The 24,798-nt window shown below is 40.7% G+C and overlaps 1 protein-coding gene across 10 annotated transcripts in view; it reads left to right on the forward strand.

Moving 5' to 3' along the window:
- Nucleotides 1-24,798, forward strand: part of MAPT (microtubule associated protein tau) — a 156,513-nt gene that overhangs the window by 93,893 nt on the left and 37,822 nt on the right. For 4 of the 10 annotated variants that reach the window (XM_051994914.1, XM_051994917.1, XM_051994916.1 and 1 more), the window contains 5 exons: nucleotides 1,668-1,733; nucleotides 10,337-10,380; nucleotides 15,533-15,733; nucleotides 18,736-18,865; nucleotides 21,710-21,975. In XM_051994914.1, the coding sequence (XP_051850874.1) occupies nucleotides 1,668-1,733; nucleotides 10,337-10,380; nucleotides 15,533-15,733; nucleotides 18,736-18,865; nucleotides 21,710-21,975 (707 nt within the window). Of the gene's footprint in view, nucleotides 1-1,667; nucleotides 1,734-4,714; nucleotides 5,729-10,336; nucleotides 10,381-15,532; nucleotides 15,734-18,735; nucleotides 18,866-21,709; nucleotides 21,976-24,798 lie in introns of those variants that run through there. The other 6 variants (XM_051994918.1, XM_051994919.1, XM_051994920.1 and 3 more) reach the window with 3 other exon arrangements.

The raw sequence follows: 24,798 nt of genomic DNA on the forward strand, positions 1-24,798 counted from the left end.
AATGACACTGTCTAACTAAAACTCATGTGATGTTTGTGATGAATGGTCTTAATGTGATCAGAATAAGCTTTCCAATTTCCTCCTGTGGTCGGGGGGAGCTGTCCCTCCACCATGACTCTCCTCCATTCCTCCATGTTGTTAGTGAGCTCTGTGATTTTAGCAGTTTTCCCAGCAATGGGGCTGGGCCATCTCACTAGCCTTCACTAGCACAGCCTAGGACATCTCCCACACGGACCTTCAGGAGGGTGGTGAGAACCTCCCTTAGAAGAAAAAATAGCGTGGGCTCCCAAAGGAGGAGCCATATGGCCTGTATAAAACATTGTTCAAGATAGAAAGAGAGAAGGGGAAAAGGAAGAAAAGGGGGAAGAGAACAACAGAGAGAGGAGAATGAAAGAGGGAGCCTGGCGCACTCTCCACTGTGCCTTCCCTAGCTAGCTGTCCCCTTCCTCTCCAATCTTTTTGCCTTTATAGGATTCCTCCTTTCTCACCATCGGGAATCCTTGGTTTCCTTCAGAACTCAGTTTAAGTTCCATTTTCTTCATAAGCCTTTCTTGGTCCCCTGCTGCTAGCTTAGCCCCTTCAAAAATTAATTTGTATTCATTTTGCACATAATCTGTACATACTCCTAGTATATTAATATGTTTCTTTCCCATTGGAATATCCACTCTTTAAGAACAGAGACTTTCACTTTTATCCTTATATTAAAGTAAAGATTCTTAATAATCAATACTCGTTGATGCTGCTGCACATCTGATGGATGCATTGTGAACTGTCCAATCATTCTGGAGAGTAATTTGAAAGTATGGTTTTAAAAAAGTGACTTAAATGTTATATCAAAAAACTGGAAATGCTCATGGATTAAGAAATGATTAAACCAGATTGTGGTACATGAAGGTAAAGGAGCATGACTATACCATAAGGAATAATGAAAATGAAACAGATGGGGAAGATTGGAAGTCAGAGAGACTGATAAAAAATAGAAAGTTAGCAGACAAGGACAGTAATGACTACAGCATTGTAGATGGAAATAACAAAAATACCCAAACAGAACTGAATGCTGTTAAGTTATAATGACTATATTTGACTACCAGAGAAGAGCTGTGTGAAGACATTTCCCCTTCTGCACTCACACACACACACACACACACACACACACACACACGGTGGGTATGGAATACTGTTTGTAATATTGGACTTTCTTAGTATATTGATTCAGCCTATTGAACTGTTTCCCTTCTTTTTCATTCTTTATTATAAAGAATATCTTTCCAGGAGGAGGAGGAAAAGAAGGGCATATTGGGAAATGTGAGTGATGTAAAAATAAAAGATTAATAAAATATATTTTTAAAAGACACTAATTTGAAGCTTTATTATTTAAAACTTTTCCACTATTGCTAAATTTAATTTAATTTAGTAAATATTCTGTTATTTATTAAGTCTCTACTACATTTGAGGCACGGTATTAGATATTTGGAATACAAAGACAAAGAACCAATTATCCTATTCCAAGAAAGCCAGAGAGGTGACACTAAATACTGATCCAGGTGACCTGGACATTTATTTCCAACATCCCTGCAAAAAGAACCAGTTGGTACTAGATGATAAATAGTTGTTCCTTATATGTACTGAATCATTGTTTTTATGTTCTCTGTTATTGTGTTGATTAGCTGAAGAAGCAGGTATTGGAGACACACCTAACCTGGAGGACCAAGCAGCAGGAGATGTTTCCCAAGGTTAGTAGAATATGCCCTGCTAGGAGACGGGATGGGGAAGTGGGAAGATGGAGAAGTTGGGAGATTTTTGATCATTATTTGGGACCAGATACATCAGAGACAAGGTTGACATGTCTCTTGAGTCTGATTCTCATCTTGAGTTCTTAAGACTGGCTCTTGACTCCTTAAGGAACCTCTCATATTTTAATTTGGAGAGTAGCTTTTAAAAACAGTTATTAATGTTTTAATGCTCCATTTACATAGTCACTTTGTTGTCAGAAAGCAGCTGCTTTATTTCTACAGCTTTGGGGGAAAGGAGGTATGGGAAATAAAATAATAAAGAAAATAAAAATAAACAAATATTTATTTATTTAAAGTTTGGGAATGAAAATAAATAAATAAATATTTGTGTAAAATAAAATATAAAATAAAAAACCAAGTGGGGCATTTGTATAAACTGTACTGTATGAGTCAATCAGTTTGTTCCTGGAGGAATACTCATCCCAGATCTTCACCTAAACTTTACTTCGGGATTTGTTGTGTTCCCTTTATACTGAAAAAGATAATATATATAAAAATTCAATTGTGTACTTAAATAATTAAAACAATACCAAAAAACCCACCCCAGTGTTTGAGAAGAACCACTTTTTGTATTATCAAGCCTTACAAAAGTTTCAGTAACCCACTTTAGAAGTTCTGTAGTTGGATCATATGGTACAGATATGGAATGTTGTGCTGGCTCTGCTTACATTTCACTTTTCATCAATTTCTGGTAATCTTCCTATTCTTTTCTGTATCCCTCACATTTGTTATTTTAGTATTTCCTAGAATGACTGAGCCCAGACTCTTTAACAGCCACCTGTGGGAGCTTCTAGATTGCAACAGGACTGGAAGGAAGCCAATCTTATACTTCAGAAAGCAATAGTCTGTTTATTCAGTAAGCATTTGTTGTTTAAGAAGTGCCCACTATGCATAGGTCCCTATAGGGTCATAAGTCTGGAGCTAGAAAGCACTTCAGAGACGAGCCTCCTTATTTTACAGATGAAGAAACCAAGACACAAAGATTTGCCCAATTTCACATGGGTCCCATTAGATGCCAAATTTCAATCTAAGTTATCTGGATCTAGAGTCAATGGGGAAATTCAAACCTCAGCATAACACTTTTAAGTCTGGGAGTGACTGCCATCTTCCTGTGGAAGGGCTGAGGACATTGGTATATTAAGGAATTTGGATTTCCTTAGAAAATAAGCATACACTGGGAATGCTGAACAAACAATCCCCTTCCCATAGGGCCTACGTTGCCCAAGCCCAAGTCTCTAAGCAGGACTATTCAAGAATTGGAGATCTTTGCCTTTTCCAAGAGGCATCCTCACATCCCCTTCTCTCCCTGATCTGCAAGCTCTCAAACTTGAGGTTACCCACGTGGCAGCCTCCAAAGCTGTTAGCACCCAGGAAGTCTTTCTCTTCTTGCTAAAGTGTCAGATTTGGGTAGTCTACTGCCTAGGTCATTCAAACCCAGGAATTTAAAGTGCATGAATATTATCCATCAACTGCCCTCCTTGCAGGTTGAGTAGGCATCCTTGCCATGTGCTTTTATAGGAAATAAGTTAGAGCCCTGTTCTGTCATCCTTTAGTCTCAGTATGTTCACTTTCAGACTCTCTTTTATGTTGGCTATAAATTTGAGCACCAGTTCTCACACGCCTCTGCCCTAAGGCCATCATTTCTCATTTCTATGAGGAAGAGAATGTGACTATACAGGTTTCTGCCACTTGGAACACAGGTCTGCTGTGCCATACCTTGGTCTGTCTAATGAATAGGAAAAAAGGAAAGGGAGGTCCAAGAGAGGGCTGAGCTGGTCGGTTTAAATCACTTTTGTCTCATGAGTCCATCTTCCTAAGTCCTTGTCTGGGAGGCAGTTCCACTCGTTGAAAAAAACCCGTCAGGAATTCTCTGTTCTGGTACCTGTGGATTTACCCACACTACACTAGATGAGGTACTTCTCAACGTGTTTACAAACCAGTTCATACCCTATACTCTTATCAAGGTGATTGGGGAGTTCCCAGATTGATCAGGGAATCCTTAATCAACCACCTCTCCTTTAAACCTCAATTTCCAAAACATGATTTATTTATAAATAAAGCTTTTTGCCTGATTTGATGAACCTGAGCGTAAGGCTTATTAAGTTGAAGCATACTTGTGATCTCCAAACAGCCTTTATTTACTAAGGGTTTCTCAGCCTTTACCAGTTGAATTGGAAATGTACAAAGAAGCAGTTTGTAAATGTCTTTGTCATTTTTAACCATAAACAGCTTTGGGTCAACTTTTAGCCATTCATATGCATAATAGAGACTGGGAAAGGGTGTTATGGTCTAGGACTGAGATGCTTTGACTTGCACATTTCCTCTCTCACTGGACACAGAGACTTTTCACTAGGATCAAGTCTCCACGCCTGGTGGGGAGAAGAGAGCAAGAGTATGAGTAACTGAGCCCAAATCAGCTGTTCTTAACCTTCTGCTCTATCTGGCTGATGGTAGTGTCTGGTATATATTAAGCATCTCACAGTGTCCTGTACTTAGAACAAGCCACACAGTTTGGCCCAGTTTGGTCCCTGCCTCCTGGAAGATCAGTGTATACATTATATAACATATTGATTATTCCAAAGGGTTTCTAGGCCAGTGGGTAAACCTTATCCTGTGGACCTACATTCAAAAAGGATCTCAAACAAGCTGTCCTGACTCATTTGATTGGTGTCATAGTAAGGCAAGCAGAATAGGTCTGTTTAGAGATTTTTATAAAATGATCGTTGATTTGCTGTCCTGTAGGGAAATGGCTAGGCACGCATATCGTATGGAAGCAGCATTCACACTGCTCACGTTAGCTTCCATACTCCACAATGGATGGCTGCAGCAGACAGTGGTATGTAGACATCCTTCTCTTTTACCATCCACATGCCCATGCTAACATTTTGCCATCACTGCCTCCCCAAATGCAGAGGAATTCAGAGCCTCAGCAGAGTGTCAGAGGGAAGAGTCAGAGATCCTGGATTTCTCAGCCAATGAGATTAAATCTCAAATGCGTCAGGTAAGCTTGGAAGAAACTTTTCAGAAACCACAGCTGCCTTTGAGGGGAAAAGAACCTGAAGAGCCAGGGATGACTGTCCCCCTTGCCTCTCAAGACAATTCGGCTTCCCCAGAGGCACCTCACCTGGAGGAAGGGATTAAGGAGACAGACCCAGCTTTAAGGCAGAAAACTGGAGACAGAGCTGAGCAGAGTTTGACATCTCTCAAGCCCATTGTGCTGGAAAGCTCAAAACCATCAGGATTCCATGAGGATTTCAGAGTGGGGGTTGAAGGCCGTGAGGTCCATGAAAGCTTTCTTAGTGAACCAGGACATTATGGCTCTGAGGCCATTGGCCAAGATGCCATTAATATTCCTGGAGAACTAGTGGCCGATATGTCAGCATCCAAAAGCCCTGGGGATTACTCATCGGTACTGCCTATGAAAGAGAGGGCCTCGGTAAGGGAGGATGATGAAGATCGTGACATCGATGAATCCTTACCCCAAGATTCACCTCTTCCTTCCCAGCTTTCTCCAAGGCCAGAGAGTTTCCAACCTCAAGAAGCATTTGTCCCTTCAGAGGCTGCTAAGGAAACTGTTGCAGTCCCTCATTTACCGAGAGAACATCATATCAAAATTCCTCTGCCTGATGATTTTCTCTCCAAAATTTCCCCAGAGATGCCAGTAATTGAAAGGGACCTGCCTGCAGTAGGTCAGGTAGCAACTGAAGGCAGTGATGACCTCTCTAGTTTAGAATCATCCGAGAGTGTTGTGCAAGTGGATATCAAAGCTAATGTCCCAAAGGAGCAAGAATTGTCAGAGTTGGGCTCTGAAGATACACTGAGTGGGGAGCTGGGGAGCCCAGGTGCCTCAGTGCAAGAGGGTACAAAAACACCCGAAAAGCAGCCCGTGCGTTCGCCATCCGGGAAGCCAGTCAGTCGGGTTCCTCAGTTAAAAGGTGTGTGTCTTGCTCCACTCTTCCCAAGCGCGTGCATTTCCTAGGCACTTGTGCCACAAGCCAGGCTGCTGACACCGAACCAATGAGCTTTTCAGCCCTTCCTTTGAAACCTGCTGCTTGAGAGACTTCCAGGATGTCCACTGGATGCAGACAGAAGGCGCTGCTGCTTTCGCCCTCGCAGGGCGTCCCCTGCTCCTCTCACGCTTGCCTGCCATCTTGCATGTGTGCCGCCACTTAACAGTTAATGCTTTCTGCCCTTTTTTGTTCTTGTGGTTCTCTGATTCTGGCTAACTCTTAGGCCGTCTATGGTCAGTGACCAGCGGACTGTATTCCACAGAGGAGACATTGACGTGGTGGGAGGAGAAGGTAATTAGGTATATGTCAATTGCTTTTATTAACCAGAGTGAGATTGCTCTATAGAGCTCAGACGGTCAGTGGGCAGGTGTGGGGGGGGAAAGGTAATTAAGTATATGTTAAGTGCTTTTATTAATGAAAAAAATGTCAATAACCAATGAGAAATTGTTCAGGAGGATTTGTACGGTCAGTGGAGCAGAAACATCAGGGTATCTGGTAGCCTTATTAAAGTCCAAAACATCATCCTATGGCAGGGAAGAAGCCTTCCAGAAGATCCTCCTGTTGTGAAGGAGCCTTCCTCTGCAAAGTTTAGGACTGCCCCAAAGTATGATGGAGTCTTACATAAGTCACTCACATCATTTATGCATGCAAGGCTCAATGTGCACATGAGGCCCTATGCTGGATATTATGCAGCAGCAAACAGACAAGAAAACAGTGATACAGAGTTAATGTCTGCAGGAACAGTCCAAAATGGAGATGCTGGTGCTGAAAGGACAGAGCAAAGCCAGGAAAACAGAGAGGGAAGTACCTGCAGCATCAGTGTAAGCTTTATGGAGTGTCCATCACGTACAAAGAAGTGTGCTGGGTGCTTTGAGGAGGGCAGAAATATGGAAAAACATTCTCTGCCCTCCAGGAACCTAAAAGACCTGGCAATATGATAAGGCAGAAATTACCTGAAATGGTGCAATACAAGAGAAGATGGGTAAAGAAGTTCAGAGGAAGTAGAGGTTACTTCAAGTTGGGGACAGAGGGAATTAAGGGATAGGGATGGATAGACAGACCTGAATGAGGAATCTGGGGAAGAAGAAAGGCCTTGTGGGGAAAAAAAGGAGCAATTCAAGAGAAGATGTGGAAGTGGGAAACTATAGAGTACTTTGGAGACACTAAGGCTAGAAAAGAGGTTGGGATCCAGATTGTGGAGGATCTTGAATGACAGGAATTAGGAAATCCCAGATTATTGGAAGCTTATTAAATACTTTATCTCCACATATGACAGTCAGCCAATAGGACTCATGGGTTTAGAGGGCATGTGGAAGACAATTAAAATACTGTTTTCATATAATATCCAATTAAAAGATCTTATTGAAGACTTGAGTAGGATTGGATAAAGGAAGAAATGATGTTTTGAGTTTCATTCCATTTCAGTTCTGGGGGAATTAACAATAAGAATAAAGAAAATTAAAAACAACTTGAGTTTAGAGAACACTTTAAGTTTGCAACATGAAACTTCCCATTTTATCTCCACAGTTGTCCTGAGAAGCAGGTGGTATTCCCCCATTTTAGAGTTGAGGAAATGAAAGCCAGGTAGAGGACAAGTAATGAAAGAGGCTGGGTTTGAACTCATGTCTTTCTGAATACTAAAGGTTATCCATTGCTTTTCTTTTTCCTGATTTGCCTTCTGAAGAGAGAGAATTGGAAGGGACAGGACACATTCCTATGCTTTTTGTTCCTGTTCAACCCTTAATTTAGCAATAGTCATGCTAACATGTACCATGAACTATTATACTAAACGTTAGAGAATACCTTTGTGACCCTGGCATGTCAGGAATCCACACCATGAAAATGACAAACTCCAAAAATAAAGAACAGAATTCACCCCAAAAACCAACAGTTTGGGAGGCATGTTTTTGGACTTGGCTTTAGAGGCTTCTAGGGAAAGGAAGCCAAGAGTTGTCTGCCATCTTGGCCATGTGAGAGGACATGCAAGAGGAAGGCTGAAGCTGTCCAATGTCAGATTACCTTCCTCCTCTCCAAGCCTCTGGAGGGCTATGTCCACAGGACAGTGCACTTGGAACTGATGGGATGCTTACTCCCGGCTCCAGTTTAGTCCCCGTTGAGATAGGGGAGGGAGATAGAAGGAAAGACAGGGAGAAGTCTGCAATTGCAACCAAAAGTGAGCAGTACTTGTTTATATTATTTACCTTCTCATTATGCCTCTCCCTACTTCACAAGATTATATATATATATATATATATATATATATATATATGTGTGTGTGTGTGTGTGTGTGTGTGTGTGTGTGTGTGTGTGTGTGTATATATATATACACACACAGAGAGAGAGAGAAAGTGATCCTTTGTCCAATTATAAACAAACAAAAATCAAGTGGCCTCTAGATCCTTTTCTGATTTGGCATTGAATGACATTGAATAAAGATTTGGAAAAATATTTTTTATCCTTTTTGAGATATCGGACCTTGTCCCTCCTTTATCACAAGAGGAAGAATATCCCATTTCAAAATCTCACCATTTTGAGATTTTGAACCATTTTATGATTCTAAGTTTTAGATAAATGCAAGCTCTCCACCATCCTTTCAATCTCTATGAACTATTTTTTTTTATTTTTTTTTTTGCCGAGGCAACTGGGGTTAAGTGACTTGCCCAGGGTCACACAGCTAGGAAGTGTTAAGTGTCTGAGGTCATATTTGAACTCAGGTCCTCCTGACTTCAGGGCTGTTGCTCTATCCACTGTGCCACCTAGCTGCCCATGAACTAATCTTTCGCCATAAATTCTGAGCCCAGAAACTGAGCCCAGAAAAGACCAGCTTCCCATTGAGGTGCTTTACTCAATGCAGTCATTCTAATGTAAGTGAAATACCTACTGTAATGGGTAATTAATAATTAATAGAACAATCTAAGCATAGATTACTTATTTGCTAGGCATTCAAAAGAATGGGTCAGTAGACTCTCTAGTTAGTCCTGAAACCTCAAATATACAGTACAGCAGATTTTTATACTCAAAAACCTATCTCAGGCCAAAAAGTTCTGTTAATTATGACAAAAATAATTAACTGGGATACAAAATTAGATAATCCAATTTCTCTTTGGAAGAAAGTTCAAGGGCTTTCCAAGGTGGGAGGGGAATAAATAAGTTTTAGGTTCCTCTTCACAAAATTGAAAGATATTGATTAATTACATCTACTTACATGTATGAAACAATAGCTTATATAATATATTTTTCCATGGATGAAAAACAACAAAATGGAGAATACGTGGAATAGCCCAGAATAGAGTCACTCTTCAAAGACAGAATCTCTCCTGATTCTCATACAAACTAAGCATATTTTATACGTGGTCTTCTTCATTATATCTCTTCATCATCACATCTTACATTAAGTCCATAGAGATATTATCTATTACAGGTGGAGTTCCATCCCAGCTCTTACATGTGGGGTAACCCTTTCCTTATTAGTCATGGAGCATACCCCCTAACAATGATACAAAGAAGGGGGGGCAGGAAAGCTGGCACCTAGAAATCGGGCCATTCTTGTCCATTGGCCATTCTCCTGTATAGGGCCTTTAAGATGGAGTACAAATACCTGGATTCCTTCTTCCTCAAAATCCCCAAAAACCAAGCTCAAAAACATGTCATCAAACTGGAGAATTTTGGTGCAATAATCCACTCTTGACCTAGGTAGTTCATCGGGGAGAGCACCTTGCCTAAGAGTCAGCAGGACCTGAGTTCAGGTCCCTTGCTGGGAATCTGAGCCAATCATTTAACATCTGTTTGTCTCAGTTTTCTCTTCTGTAAAACAGAGATAATAAAAGCATATATCTCCCGGGATTGTTATAAGGTCATAATTGTAAAGTCCTTAGCACAGGGCCTGGAGCATAATAACAACTCTGCAAATGTTAGCTATGGTGGTTATTATTTCCATAGCAGCCCAGGAGGCTGGGGTTACCTATCATAAAAATGAAACAATCCTTACCCTCAAGGGGGTTTGCACTCTAGTTAAGAATGGTACTCTACAGAGCTTTGTTTTTGTGGTGAAAGGGGCAAGGGAGGGAGAGTGCATGAATGTGATGTTAATTGGGGGGCTGAGGGAGACCTCGGGGGAATAACCTTTCAGGACTTTATTCTGTGTTGATTTTCTAGACCACATAATAGGTCTTCACTTAATTGTTAAAAATGTGTTAGATGGGATTCAGTTTCATATGAACTGTTCCATTAGGTGCCTAAAGACCACGCCAGTGATAACAATCCAACTCCTGCATGTTCCTGACATTTGACCAACCTATTCCTTCCCCCTGTATTGTCCCAGATTGGTTATACCCCACTTTGCTGCTGAGGTACGAAACCTAACAAATCCATTAGGTTTCTTATGAACGCTCTCCAGCTCCACCTGAATAAAGCATGTGCTGCTGACCCAAGCAAAATGCAAATTACTGAGTGTCCCTTTTATGAACCTGAGGACACGGGCTGTCCAACCTTGTACTTAGACCTCACACTCCATCTTATTTTTTATTTCCTCAGCTCGTAAAGGCAGCGCAACTGGAAGTGATGAGAAAAAAGCCAAGGTAAGATGGTTGATACATATGTAAAATTTTGGAATATAAATTCAGTTGATTCTAAAACCATTTTTAAAAAACTTTTGAGTAAAAAATATTCAAGGATATATTTGAGAGCTCAATAGTTCAACGTAAACTGTTATTTTTGTTGCTAAGAAAAATAAAATAAGTAGCTGGTGTTTACATAGTGCCTTACATATACTCTCCTATTTGATTCTCACAACCTTATAAGGTACATGGTGCAAGGTACCCTCATTTTATAGATGAGGGCTTAGAAATAAATGGCAGTGCTATGACTTAAAATTCAGGGCTCTTTCTACTTCTATCTATTCCAAAGCAGTGCTTAAAAGCCTCCTCTTAAAACCAAAAAAAAACAATTATTCTGACATCTTAGCAAAAAATTATTAATGCTCCCAGTAATGAAAGACAATTAGCACATATATGAATTATGTTTCTTCTTGTAGTTTAATTACTTGTTTGTTTAAGTATACGGGGCTTGAAGAAACAAAAGCTTATTCAAAATTCTCCAAGTATGTTGGAATTTCACACACATTCTTGTCATAGCAAGGAGCTAAAGCTCAGCAAACACTTTTATGTATAAACATCAATACAAGATAAAATAGAATAAACTACGGAACACTGAAGTGATACAGAAGCAAAGATGGGGAAGAATTACCACTGGCTATGTGAGGCTAGTCAAGGAAGGCCTTTTGTGGGAGATAGGCCATGTGCTGGACCTAAAAGAATAGGATGTGAATTAATGGGAAAGTGAAAAAGAAGGGCATCCCAGGAAAGGACAGTATAAGTGCAAGCATGGACTTGTGGTAGAGAAAAATGTACCCAAGACTAGCAACAAATTAGTTTGGCCATCCCAAAAGTCTAGACTGTGGAAAGATAAGAAGATTGGATTGGGAGCATGTATGAAATTTTTTTTTAAAAGTTGATGAGAAGACTTTAAATGCAAGCCAAGGAAATTAAATTTATTCCTATTCCAATAGGGTATTCCAATCCCCTATTCAGGTAGGGATCACCTGAAGTTTCTTGAGCAAGGGAGTGACCTATGAGATTTACAACCTCTAGTTTCTCACAAAGACCTTAGGACACAGAAGTAAAAACAAAAAGGGAAGTTAGGGGGTCATATAGTCCACTTTCCTCATTTTGCAGATTAGGAAACTGGGATCCAGAAAGAAGTACTCACCTAATATCACCTCAGGTGGCAAATGGCAGCTCTGTGGTTCTCTATCTCCCTTTGTAGTTTGGAGATTTGAAAACAATGTGGATTCAGTATTTCAAGAAGCATTTTTCTGTTCAGTTTATTCATTTATTCAGCCTACTATGATATTGTGATCTACAAAAAAATCTTAAGATGAGGTCCCTCTTCTCAATGAGTTGGCAAGTCTAGTATTAGATTGAGACATTCTGATGAGTCATATGGTTGAGTACACAACATAATACAAGTTGAATGCTAAAGTGAAATAAGAGATATAAATTAAGTGCTACAGTTTTTCAGACAGAGGATATAGTACTTTGATCTAGGGAGAGGTCAAGGAAGGCTTCATGGAAGAGAAGGCATTTGCATAGAACATCTCCAACTTAGTAGAATCCAAAATAGAATCCAAAAGTCATTGTCTTCCATGCAATCTATGCACTCATCACCTGTCCTGAGATATTAATAATTTCCAATCTCTTCTTCTCTCTGAATCATTGATCTGTGTGAATCACACAGCTGCTAAAATACTGTTACTAAGACTTAAGTTTGACCATGTCACTCCCTTCTCAAAAACTTTCCCAATAAAAGAAAAAATCATCAGCCTAGAATTAAGGCTTTTTTCTACAATGTGGTTCCAACCTACCTTTAAAGCTTTGTTTGTTATTATTCCCCTTCACGTAAACTGTATTCCAGCCAAACAGAAGCATGAGCCATTTCCCGGACTCATTATGCCATCTCATGCCTCTGTGCATTGACATTTACATAGACTGTCCCTCCCTCTGGAAATGCAATTTTTCTTCATCTTTGCAGAATCCTGATCTTATTTCAAGACTCAAGTGCCACCTCCTCCATGAAGAGAAAGGCAGATACAGAAAAGGAGAGAGAGAGTTAAAAGGAAGAATGATGAATTAATAATGCAAATAAATTCAAAGAACTTGGTCTACAGCATATAAGGGACTCTGTGAAATAAACTAGCTTCAATGTAGTAAGCTAAGCTAATCACAGGGACAAAATAATGACTTTAAAGAAAAAAGAGATAAAAATTCAAAAAAAAGAAAAAAGAAAAGCACAAACCTAACAGCTTACAATCTTTAGCAGTTCTGAGCCTGGAGTTAGGAAGACTAAGCCCATATGAGCTCATCTCTCAGTTGCTAGAGTATGAGGAATTGGGACTTTGAGGGGCATTTGGTAGCAGCTAAAGCTTTTTGAGCAAAGATACAGCATAAACAGGACCAGCTTCAGAAACATTAGTCCAACTACAAGATATAGCTATACAGATAAAATCAGAGGAAGGGAAGCCAGTCAAAGGGATATTGTGGTTTTAGGCAAGAGGTAATGAGAATAAGAGCTAGGGCTAGGGCAGGATGGAAGCACCCCGGCTCTGCACCTGGTGAACCCCCTCTGCACCTTGAAGAATCACACTTACAACCCTTATCCCCCGCCAGGTGCTCTGGACCTCAGTCTCTTCATGAAGGGATTGACTTAGGTGAATTTTTTTTAAAAGCGTCAATGGAATTTATCAAGTAAATGGAATTGAGGATTAAGAGAAAGAGATGTCAAAGATGATGCTGTAGTTGTATCATGAGAAAAGTGTTAATACGACAGTCAGAAGACCTGGATTTGAAATCTGGCTTTACTCCCTTATACAAATCTTGCAATTATCCCTGACCCTCAATTTCCTCGCCCATAAAATGAAGGGGTTGGACTCAGTGAACTCTAATATCCCCCTCTGAGTTCTAAATTCAGCCTTCCTAATAACCCTATTATTTTGAATCTGAATAACAGAGAGAACTATGGTACCATTAATGAATAAAGAATTTGGGAGTAATAACAGGCTTGGGGAAGAAGAAGGAAGAACATGTTCAGGTGTGGACATGTTAGGTTTAAATTCCAGAGAGAGATTCAGGTAGAGTTATCCAATAAAACATTAGAAATACAAGTCTGAAAGTTAAGAGAGACATAGGTTGGGGAATTGTCTACATCCAGAGTTGAAGGTCATAGACGTGGATGAAATCATCAAAGGAGAGATGGGAGAAAACAGCAGAGATCTTAGAACACCATAGAGATTAGGGTTTGATGTTGGTGGAAGGAAATTGTTAGCAAAGGAAAGAAGTCCTCCCAGATGGAGGAGGAATTGGAGAATGCAGTGTTATGGAAGCCAGAGGAAAGAATTTCAAGAAAGGGGTTTGTGTCATATAAATAGAGGTGATCAAAGAATATGGAGACTGAGAAAAAAGGTTCATTGGACTCTGTTATTAGAAAGGCATTAATGGCTTTTGAGAAAATAATTTGCATAAAAGGAAGGCTTTGCCACAGAGAGCCTGGTAGACAGTGGAGTCAAGGATGTGAGAATCTGATAAGAGCATGAAAAAGGAATGATTATTAGGAGGAGATGCTAAAGAAAGGGTTTGGGGGGAATCAAGTGGGGACAAAGAGCATATTGACCACTCTGTCTTGACCCTGTGGTTCTAGATTTTCTTGTTGCCTCATTTTTAGTCCTGCTTAATTTTTTGTGATCCTATTTGAGCTTTTCTTGACAAAGATACTGGAGTGGCTTGCCATTTCCTTCACCAGCTCATTTTACATCCCTGAGGCTAGCAGAACTAAATGACACAGCTGATGTCCGAGGTCAGATCTGAACTCAGTCTCCCTGACTTCAGACCTGGCACTCTTTCCCCTGTGCCACCTATGGATCTGGATATTTGTCAGTATTTCTTAAAAAGACTTCTCAAAGAGATTTCAGCTCCAAAAGCAAATCTATGTGAAATGTCCGTTGTCTGTGAGTGCCAGTGGATTTTTGCCATAAATAATAGTAACGTAAATCTGTAGGGTTTTTTTTCCTTCTAAGATTTGACCTTAATGAGTCTCTTTGGGTAATGTTAAGATTAGATAGTTGACTGAAATTAGCTATAGCTTGAATTTTAGGGGTGTGTGTGTGTGTCTCTTAGCTTCTTGTGTAGCTTGCTGGAGGCAGTAAAGACCTACAGAATTATAGCACTTAAGTGAAATGAGCAGAACCAGGAGATCATTGTACATAGAAACAAGATTATCCAATGATCAATTCTGATGAACGTGGCTCTCTTCAGCAATGAGATGATTCAGGCCAGTTCCAATGATCTTGTGATGAAGAGCGTCATCTACACCCAGAGAGAACTATGGGAACTGAGTGTGGATCATAACATACATTTTCACTCTTTTTTATTGTTGTTTGCATGCATTTTATTTTATTTTTTTCCAATTTAATTTGATTTTTCTTGTGCAGCCAGATAATTGTATAAATTGTATGCATATATTGGATTTAGCATATATTTCTACCATGTTTAACATATATTGGACTACTTCCCATCTAAGGAAGGGGGTGGGGGGAAGGGGCGGAAATTGGAGCACAAGGTTTTGCAAGGGCTAATGACAAAGAATTATCCATGTATATGTTTTAAAAAATAAAAAGCTTTAATTAAAAAAAAGAATTATAGCACTGCCCCAGCCTTGAAAATATGTAAGCCTATGAAAACATAATGCACCAGTATTTCAATAGTCACATTTATCTGTAAAATGTCATGGCTGGAAAAAACCATAGAGATTGTTTGGTTCAACCCCCTCATTTTACATATGGGAAACCTGAGGCAGAATCACACAGCAAAGTAATGGCAGAGCCAGGATCAGAACTCAGAACTCCTGACTCTGGCCCATTCACTCCTGCTGCTGTGAGTCCATCTCTGCCTTGGCAGAGGGCACCGGTCTGCCCCTAGAAATTGAGCCGATCCCAGAGCCATGTAAAGCACCAGAGGCATTCAAGGTCTCCCTTCTTCTCCACCCCTCTTAGGGATCCCCCAACAAAACCCAAGCCCAGCATCCTCATTGTTCCAGCCACAATCTCCCTCCCTCATTTTGGTTTGTTTTCTTTTCCTGTACTGATTTTGGTTCTGATTTTATTTTATGTTCACATTTAAGACATCCACACCTTCCTCTGCTCAAACCTTCCTGAAAGGTAGACCAACCATTAGTCCTAAACGACCCTCTCCTGTTAGCTCAGACCCTTGGCTCCCACCCTCCAGCCCAGCTGTGTCCTCAGGACCAGGTTCCTCTCCTAAACACGTCTCTTCTGTCACATCCCATACTGGCAGTTCTGGAGCTAAAGCAATGAAACCCAAGGTAAGGAGCCTGGCTTTGCACAGGGTCAAGCTATGCTGGTGGGGATGGCTGGCTCTCCCCTCAGCGATTGCACTCTGATCCTTGGAAAACAACTTTGGGGTCTGTCTGTCTGTCACTTGTCCCTGCAGCTGTGCAGCAGCGAGATTCAGCTGAGCTGAAGCAGGGTCCCTGCTCTGAATAAGCTAAAGGAAGAGCAAGTTAGATTAGAGGAGCTTGAAGTTAGTGTTTAATATTAATTGAGGCCTTTGTTAAAATGGGAGAGGGTGTTATTTCTCAAGGAAGGAAGAATCAGAGTGGGGGAATGAACTGAATCTCCCAGTGTTTGATTAAACCCATGAACATAAGTTGCTTAGAGAAGAACTACTCACCTGAAAATTGCCATGAAAACTGAAAAATAGGCAAAAATTAGGCTTAAACCAACATATTATCCTACATATCACAATAAATTTTAAATGGATACATAATTTGAATGTTAAAAGGTCATACCATTAAAAATTAGAAGAGGATCAAATACAGATACCTTTTATAGCTGTGGCTAAGAGGGAGAATTCTTAACACGGCTTAAAAGCAATCATGAAAAAATAAAGTTTACATGAAATTAAAAAGTTTTTAAGAACAAAATAAATGGGATTCACATAATAAAGGAAAAGTAATTAATAGGGAGAAAATGTACATATGAAATGCCTCTGATAAGTGTCATATCCATGATATAATATGAACTCACAAGACTAAAACCATTCTTAAATGAATAAGTAGCCAAAGACTTTGAAAAGTAGTTTTAAAAAGAATGGTAAGCCATGAAAAATTGTTCCAGATCCTTTAATAACAAAAGAGAACTGCAAATCAAAATAATGTTGAGATTTTGCTTCTCCTTCAGCCAATTGTCAGAGATGACAAAAGATGGAAATGGTGTTGGAAGGTTTAAGGAGAGACAGGATGATTACTATAGTTATGGTGAGGCTATGAATTAGTCTGAACTTTCTCAAAAGTAATTTAAATTGTGCTACAAACGTGACTACAAATCATATACTGCTAGCCATGTCCCAAAAAGATCAGATATAGGAAGAAAGGTCACAACTATACCAAAATTTCCATTTTGCTGTCCAAAACTGCAGTATTTTTTGTGGTAGCAAGTCTAGGTGTGAAAAAAAAAATCATGATTACATGAATGTTACAAAATATTACTGTACTAACATAAACAATGAATATTAAAAATTCAGGGAAGCATGAGAAGACATATGAACTGAGTGAAATGAACAAAACCAAGAAAACAGTATATATAGGGATTGCCACAAAGTAAACAATAATAAACAAAAAAATGAAACTGAATGCTGCATAGTTCTACTAGTCAAGCTTGTCCTTAGAGAAAAGTTTCTAAAACTGCACCTTCCTTCCTTCTATGCAGAGATGGGGGATTAAGGATATGGAATATTGCATATATTATCAGACATGCTTTATATCTTAAAGGTTAGTTTTGCTAAACTGCTTTCTCTGCCCTCCCCCTGTTGATCATTGTTTTAAGCAATAACTTACTGGATAAGATTGGTAAGATACAGTCAGAAATAAAGGTTATATAAAAATAGAATGTCAGTAAAACCAAGATTTTTAAGAGCTTTTTAATATCATTTAATGAAAATTATCTGTTTTTATCACAATTATCACATCACTTTTGTGATGTGACCTTTCATATTTATGTGTCTCATTTGAAGTTCTATACATATGTGGGATAAAATGTTAGCCTAAACTTAATTTTTACCAAAATACTTTCTAGTTTTTCCAACAGTTTTTGTCAAACAAAGAGCCCTTATTCCATTATTTGATATCCTTCAATATGAACATTATGTTTTATTCTGGGTCTTCACCTAATCTGTTCCATTCAAAATTTTTCCTCTTTGTTTTAAGCAAGTAATAAATAGTCTTGATTATTGCTTTATAGATAATTTGAGCTATGGTAAGGCTGCACTTTCCTATCTCTATTTTTTTTTTATTTCCCTTGAGATTTTTTGTGCCTTCAGATAATTTTTTGAGAGCCTAGTTCTGTAAAGTAACAACATTTATAGTAGTTTGATTGGCATGGTACTAAATCCATAAATTTTATTTTTATGCAAACAGTATCATCAATTTTGAAAATTACTTTGGCATGATGGTTGGGTTCTTTTGAGTTACATAGTTCTCATTCGTTTATATAAGATATACATCCAACATCCAACATTCACTCTGAAGCCAACCATCCATCCTTCATCAATATTATTTACTTTTTGTTTGTATGTTACAACCTTTCATTTAGTTACCTACTCAAAAAAGACATTTCAATATAACAAAAAGATAGCTTTAAAAACCCCATGAGTTGGGATAGGAACAAAATTCAGAAACTAGTGATAGACGTGCTGAATCTGATGAGATTATTAGTTGCTAATTAAATAAACAAGCCAATTGAATTAGAATAGAAGCATCCACTTGGGCACAATTTACTTCTAAAAGAACATAAGCTGGTTGATTTTTCTAGTAAAATTGATATCAGGTAAAATTATTTTAGATAACTATGTATGGAGAAATGTATAGTCAATTATAGCAATCTAGTGTTTGACAAACCCAAAGCCCCTAACTTCTGGGAAAAGAATTCATTATTTGAGAAATGTAAGGCTTCTTGTTACTAACCACTGTAATAGTTTCAATGGGGAAATTTTAGAGCATGGCTTGACAAACTTCATAGGCTTGGTCAAGATCAGGAATGATGATATTAATTTACATTCTGGAAATTTGCATGCTTGATACATAAGGGCCATAAATGAAGGGGCCAGGTGAAAACCAAAGCATCATTTGTTCCACCTTTGCAGTGGATAAATCCCAAATTTGGATTCTGACTCGATAAAGGAATAGAAATTGAATATGATAGAATTGAAAGTTTGATGTGAGGTTTGTAAAAAAGCACAAGAGGAAATCATGCTGGATTTCAGAGAGGTTTACATGCAGTAAATTTTCCCTTCTGATTTGGTTCACAGGGGGCAGAGAATAAAAGCGGCATAAAGATGGCCACTCCCAGGGCGGCAGCACCTTCGGGTCAGAAAGGACCAGCCAACGCAACCAGAATTCCGGCCAAAACATCAGCCCCAAAGACACCTCCAAGTGCTGGTAGGAAAAAGTGCCTCAGCATGGAGCCGGCTTCTTGGGGCAATCAAGTGGGAGCAGCCAGCCTCCTGCCCCTCAGAATGGCCTTGGACGCATTCTCTGGGACAGTTGGCAGGCTCAGGCTACCGGGATAGAGCACGAGGCTTGTACACACTTTGGTTGGTAGAGTTTAGATAGCTTCTTATAGCTTTAACCAGGTGAGACCCAAGCAGTTTGGGGATGGACATTCATGCATTATTCCATTCATTCAACAACTGCTTACTAAATAAAGGTTATTTCTGGAGCACTGTGGTCGGTTTAGACATGAAGCTTAGAGCAGTGCATATAAATTGATCATAGCCATGCAATAAGAGAGAATACAGCATATTGGACAGAGCTGGATTCAAATCCTGCCTCTGACGAGTATCAGCCAGTCACTGAACCTATAAGGCAGGGCTTTAAAAACACAAGTCTCAGCTGCATTAATTGCTGAAGGAAATGTCCCACCATCCATGAAATCACTGACCCAAGCCCCAAAGTAAGCAATCTCTATAATGCTAAAAAAGAAACATAAGAACACAAGCCAGATACAAGGGGAAAGAGGCCATTTTCAAGCTTTGGGGAGCTTGTTGTTGTTTTGGCGAGGCAATCAGAGTTGTGACTTGCTAGGGGTTTTACAACTAGTGTCTGAAGCCAGATTTGAATTCAGATCCCCCAGACCTGGCGTTCTATCCACTGCACCACCAACTGCTGCATCATTTTCAAACTTTTGAACAAAAGTGAGGGACGGCCAGTAGGAGACAGAGGCCAGAATTGTCCCTAAATTGTAGAAGATGCAGAAGAAGAATAAAGCATATGAAATTGGAAAGGGAGGAGGGAGCCAGTTATGAAGGGCTTGAAAGATGCAAACCAGGGGGTTTATACTTGGTCCTCTAGGTACTAGGGAGCCACCGGAGGTTATTAAGCTGGCAGGAGAGGTGACATGGATAAATCTGAACCCAGGTTCTCCAAGGGCAGCACCTCCACTCTTTGTGACTGTAGCCTGATGCCTTCCTTTTCACTCAGGCAGGGTTTATCCCAGGGGTGAGTGTAGAGAGCATACACAGATCCTGGGTCCTTGTCAGACTGGGCTGGAGGGGCTGTTTGCCTCCAAGGCTGCCTCCCCAACCTGCTGGGCAGAACTCTGGCCAGAAGGTCACCATTCCCAGCTTGAGGTAGAAATCCCTCATGGCCAGGACTCTCTGTTAATATCCTCTTCCTCGGATTCTGCATCAGAAAACGAGAGAATCCCCGACTCATCAAGCCTCTGGGCTCGGCTGCAGGTGTGGCCTAAATTTTTGAAAATGCAGCATAGATCAAAGTCCAAACTTTAAAGGAAAACAACTTGGAAAAATTAGCTGCCAGTTTTCACTTTATAAAGGAATTCATAGCCTAAGGTTCTTTAAATGAGCTGTTCCAAATCTTCCACACACACCCCACAGTTCTGGGTGCTCTAAGTTTGTAGATTATTAACTAATTAGTAAAGAATTGGGACTAGAAGAGTAAAGAGTGAAACTGAAGGGTGACAAAACTGAGTGCGAAGGGTCTCTAAAACAAGTGTGTGTGCAATGGGATCATAGTTGTGCTTAACCAAAGGGCAGGGACACCCAACTCTTTGTAAGTACAACTGGTATGCAAAGGACAGCAACTTGGACTTTGGGCAGTTTCCATGGCTCGGCCCAACCCTGAAGACAGGCTTGGATGGATGCATTAAATAATCCCTCCATCCAATGCTTAACCACTTGCTCTCCTATGCTGGACCTTCTTTTCTAGCTGTTGGAAGGACATCTCTGTGGCTGAGGGCCTTCAGACTTTAAAAAAAAAAAAACTGGACTTTAATAACTACCTCATAATTAGTTATTTCTGCGAATTAATGAATTCTAGAGATTCCCTGGCAGGAGGGGGAGGGAAGGGTTGGCATGGAGTCCATTCCAAAGAAATCTGAAAGTCAGCTTGACAATAGCCAGGTACTTTACAGGGCCTACGAAGGGGCAGCTGGGCCCTCAGTCAGGAGCCAAGTTCCATTCAAATTCAGCCTCGGACTCTTACTGTCTTTGTGAACCTGGGCAAAGCATTTAGTGTCAAACTTCTGTCTACTTCAGTTTCATCTATAAAATGAGCTGGAGAAAGAAATGGCAAGCCTCCGGTATCTTTACCAAGAAACTCCTTAAAAGGGTAACAGAGTCAAACACGACTGAAGACTTTTTTTTTAAAGGGCATCTTAGACAATCTATTCCCAACTTCCTTCCTAATCAGATGAAAAAACCAAGGTCCAGAGTAGGGAGGGGGATTTGCCCCAGAATCTCACAGGTAATAAATAGCCAAAGAGGGCAGTCGGTCTCCAGACCCAGGGTTCTTTGCACTATACTATGTTGTTTCAGACAAGCTAATTTTAAGTAGTTTTCATCATCCAAGGTAGACTCAGTGCCTTCTTGTAACCAGTATTTGCTGTTATCAGGTGTTGGGGGCAGTAGCTAAGTTGGGACTGTTCATCAGATGAGTAAAATTGGACCCTTAAGGGGCAGCTAAGTGGAGCAGTGGATAGAGCACCAGCCCTGAAGTCAGGAGAACCTGAATTCAAATCCCACCTGACACTTAACACTTCCTGGTCATGTGACTCTGGGCAAGTCACTTAACTCCAATTGTCTCCAAAAAAAAAAAAAAAAAAAAGGACCCTTATGACTTCATTCACAAATGCACATTAGATTAACTGTCCCAAGCATGGGCAGGAACCATCCTAGGCGGTGCATAGGAGAAGGTAGTCGGATGGTATTAATATCAAAAGATTATAAGTAAATCCACGGACATTCCTCTTTCTTTCCTTCTCAGGTGAATCAACAAAATCTGGAGACCGAAGTGGCTACAGCAGCCCAGGTTCCCCAGGGACTCCTGGCAGCCGGTCCCGTACACCCTCTCTGCCCACACCTCCAACCAGGGAGCCGAAAAAGGTGGCCGTGGTCCGTACGCCACCCAAGTCCCCGTCTTCAGCCAAGAGTCGCCTTCAGACTTCTACGGTTCCCATGCCAGACTTGAAAAATGTCAGGTCCAAGATTGGGTCCACTGAAAACTTAAAACACCAGCCAGGAGGTGGAAAGGTAAGGGATCACACAGCGAATCTCTGGTGGGTAGTTGGCCAGGAGGGAGTCTCAGGGTTCCCGGTATGCTCCTCCAGAAGGAAGAAGTGACGGGCCCGGGACGTTCTCAGCCACCCACAAGCTTGGCAGCTGCTTTGGCCTACTAGGTGCCAGGACTATTCCCAAGACTTTCTTCTCCAATCCTAAGAACTACTATTACAGCCATTTCTGTGATGGATAGCCAGGAAAGGGATCTGGATTAACATGAAATTTCCTGATACCCTCTAGGAAGGGGCTGCAGGTAACATTGATAAGCTGAGTGCTGTTCTCCACACAGAGTAGCGACGCCACCCTTAAAGGATCCACTGAGATTCCTGCTGTAGGATTATTGGGTTGATGTTATTATAAGGGAATCTAGCAATTTATCCTTGTGTCCCTTTAAGTCGTGTGCGGTGGTCCCCAGTAGTTCCTCAGCTTGTCTGGGAGCTGGCCTGTTCATAATGAAATAGTTTGGTTCCTGGTGTGAATTAATAATTGACTTAACAGTAATGTTCAAACCCAGGTATTACCTCATGGTTGTATCATCTAAAACAGGCACTGTTCTGCTCTATTTTGTGAGTTCTGGAGCAGCAAGTTTTTGGTGCAAAGGTCAGTAGAATGTTACTCTGTGAGGAGCTGAACCCCAGCTCTGATTCTTATTGAGCCATATGACCACCATAGTCAAGTATCTATGGCCCTCTGACCTCTGACTCCTTCTGTAAAAGAGGGTCACACTGGCCTACCTCATAGGATTGTTGTCAGGAAAGCTTTTGGAAAAACCTTTAGGGTGCTAGAGTCGTTGTTATTATAATTCCACATGTTGGATTCTAGACCAAAGAGGGAAAAGAGGAGGAAGGTTGGACTCGGATGTGAGTAATAGAAGTGTTTCTATCAGAGGAAAGCTCCCTTTCAGACCAGGGAATCGAGGCAACATCTGCCTGAGCCTGGGGCTGACCCTTGGGCTTGGACTGGACCTGATTATTAGCTAGCCAGCTTCTAGGTCAGCACAGTGAGACAAACTGAGACTGCAGTGCTTATGCTCAGGAGGCACTTACTGAATTCTGGGTTTTGTTACCTATACCATACCATCCAGTTTCCCAAAAGGGCTTTTTTCAACTTGTTCAGTTAGGTCTGATCAGAGGGAATTCTTGATCGGGTCAGGCAACCCTCAACTTTTATCCCCTGCATAGTCCCATGGGCCTTTTAGTTATTGGTCAAGAAGATCGCCTAACAAGACAAGATGACCCAACAGCAAGCAGCCCCTGAGGTGGGCCAGAGGGAGGAGCAGATCTCTCCATCACCTTCATCTCGGCCTTTGGGGCTCGAGCTACTCTCTAAAAAGTTGGAGATCCTCACTTTTATTGAAGATCATTCCTGTACTGTTCAGTCCTTGCTTCTCTAGTAACAAGGATCAAGGAGCTCTGGTTTTAATTTTGTTTTTTTATCCAAAGGCCTGTATGGTGAATTCTATGATCTCTCAGAGAATAAGGAAATTAGTATCTGGACCTAGTTTGGCCTCTGGATGGGAAAGTGACTGAGGGCTGGCCTAGAAGCCAGGAAAATCTTAGTTTAAATCCTGTCTCAGACACTTCCTAGCTGTGTGACTTCCAGGTTAAGTCCCTTAACCGCTTTCAGCCTCAGTTTCCCCAGTTGTAAAATGAGGATAATAATAGCACCTACCTCACAGGATTGAAGGTGAGGATCAAATGAGAAAATGTATATCATATGTACTAATTGGTGCATTTCCTTTGGCCTTTGCCTCCTGTCTTACTTCCAAAGATTCACCACTTTTATTGATATAATTAAGCAGAAACAAAGCCTCTCTTATTACCCCCATACCTTCTGTACAAAAAAAAAAAAAAAAAGAGACCTCTCTATTCCCTTTTTTTTCCCTCATTAAAAATGCTCCTATACTTACTGATGATGATGATAAAAATGAGGAAATGATGGAAGAGGAGAACAAGGAAATGATAGCAACCTATCAATTACCTGACTCTCAAAGCAGGTCTCAATCTCTGGGATTTGTGCATAGGAAGACCTGATATGCACAAATACATTCTTGCCTAATTTTGGACACATTGCAAAATTACTCCCCCTAAATATCTTTTTGGAGCACAGGCCTTTTTTCATAAGTAGCCAGGCAGGAACCAGAAGACCACATGGAAATAATAATAATAAACACTTTTCTGTTTCCCCTTTTGCCCAAAATTCCCTTCCCTTTAAATGAAAAGGCACTATTTTTAATTGCAGTGCTTTCTTTCCCTGCCTCTTTTTTGGCTTTTTTTTTTAAACTGGACCCTTGCTTTCCATTGTTGAAATAGTAAGCAAAAACAAGTGACCCAGTTCATGCTGCAACTCAAAACCAGCCCCAGCCCTGGGAGCTTTAGTGCCAGAAAATCCTCCTGCAGTTCAGTGGAGACTCCTGTGGGATGGAGTGTTTTGGTCCTTATTCCTCTGATGGTTGGCTCTTTAAAATTCAAAGCATATGAAAACCCATTTCAGAACCCTTGGGAGTCTTAATTCTTCGAGAATTTTCCAGGTACCCAAAGCTGCATCCCCCTCCCTTGAATGTGCACCTGCCTCCCCTTCTGAAGTCTTGACAAGGGTTTTTGTTTCTAGGCAGCCCACAGAATTTTTCCTCACAGACCATGGGTATTTGAGAGGCCCACTTAGAAGATCTGGCCAACCTTAGCCTAATTATCTCACCCTCCATCAGTCCAGAGCAGCTGCATGGCCTCTGAAGCCACAAAAGGCCACCCTCATGGAAGGACTGGGGCCAAGTTCTCCCACTGAGAGCTTCCCTCT

Source organism: Antechinus flavipes, chromosome 4 (genome assembly GCF_016432865.1).
Source record: "Antechinus flavipes isolate AdamAnt ecotype Samford, QLD, Australia chromosome 4, AdamAnt_v2, whole genome shotgun sequence".
NCBI classification, from domain to species: Eukaryota; Metazoa; Chordata; class Mammalia; order Dasyuromorphia; family Dasyuridae; genus Antechinus; species Antechinus flavipes.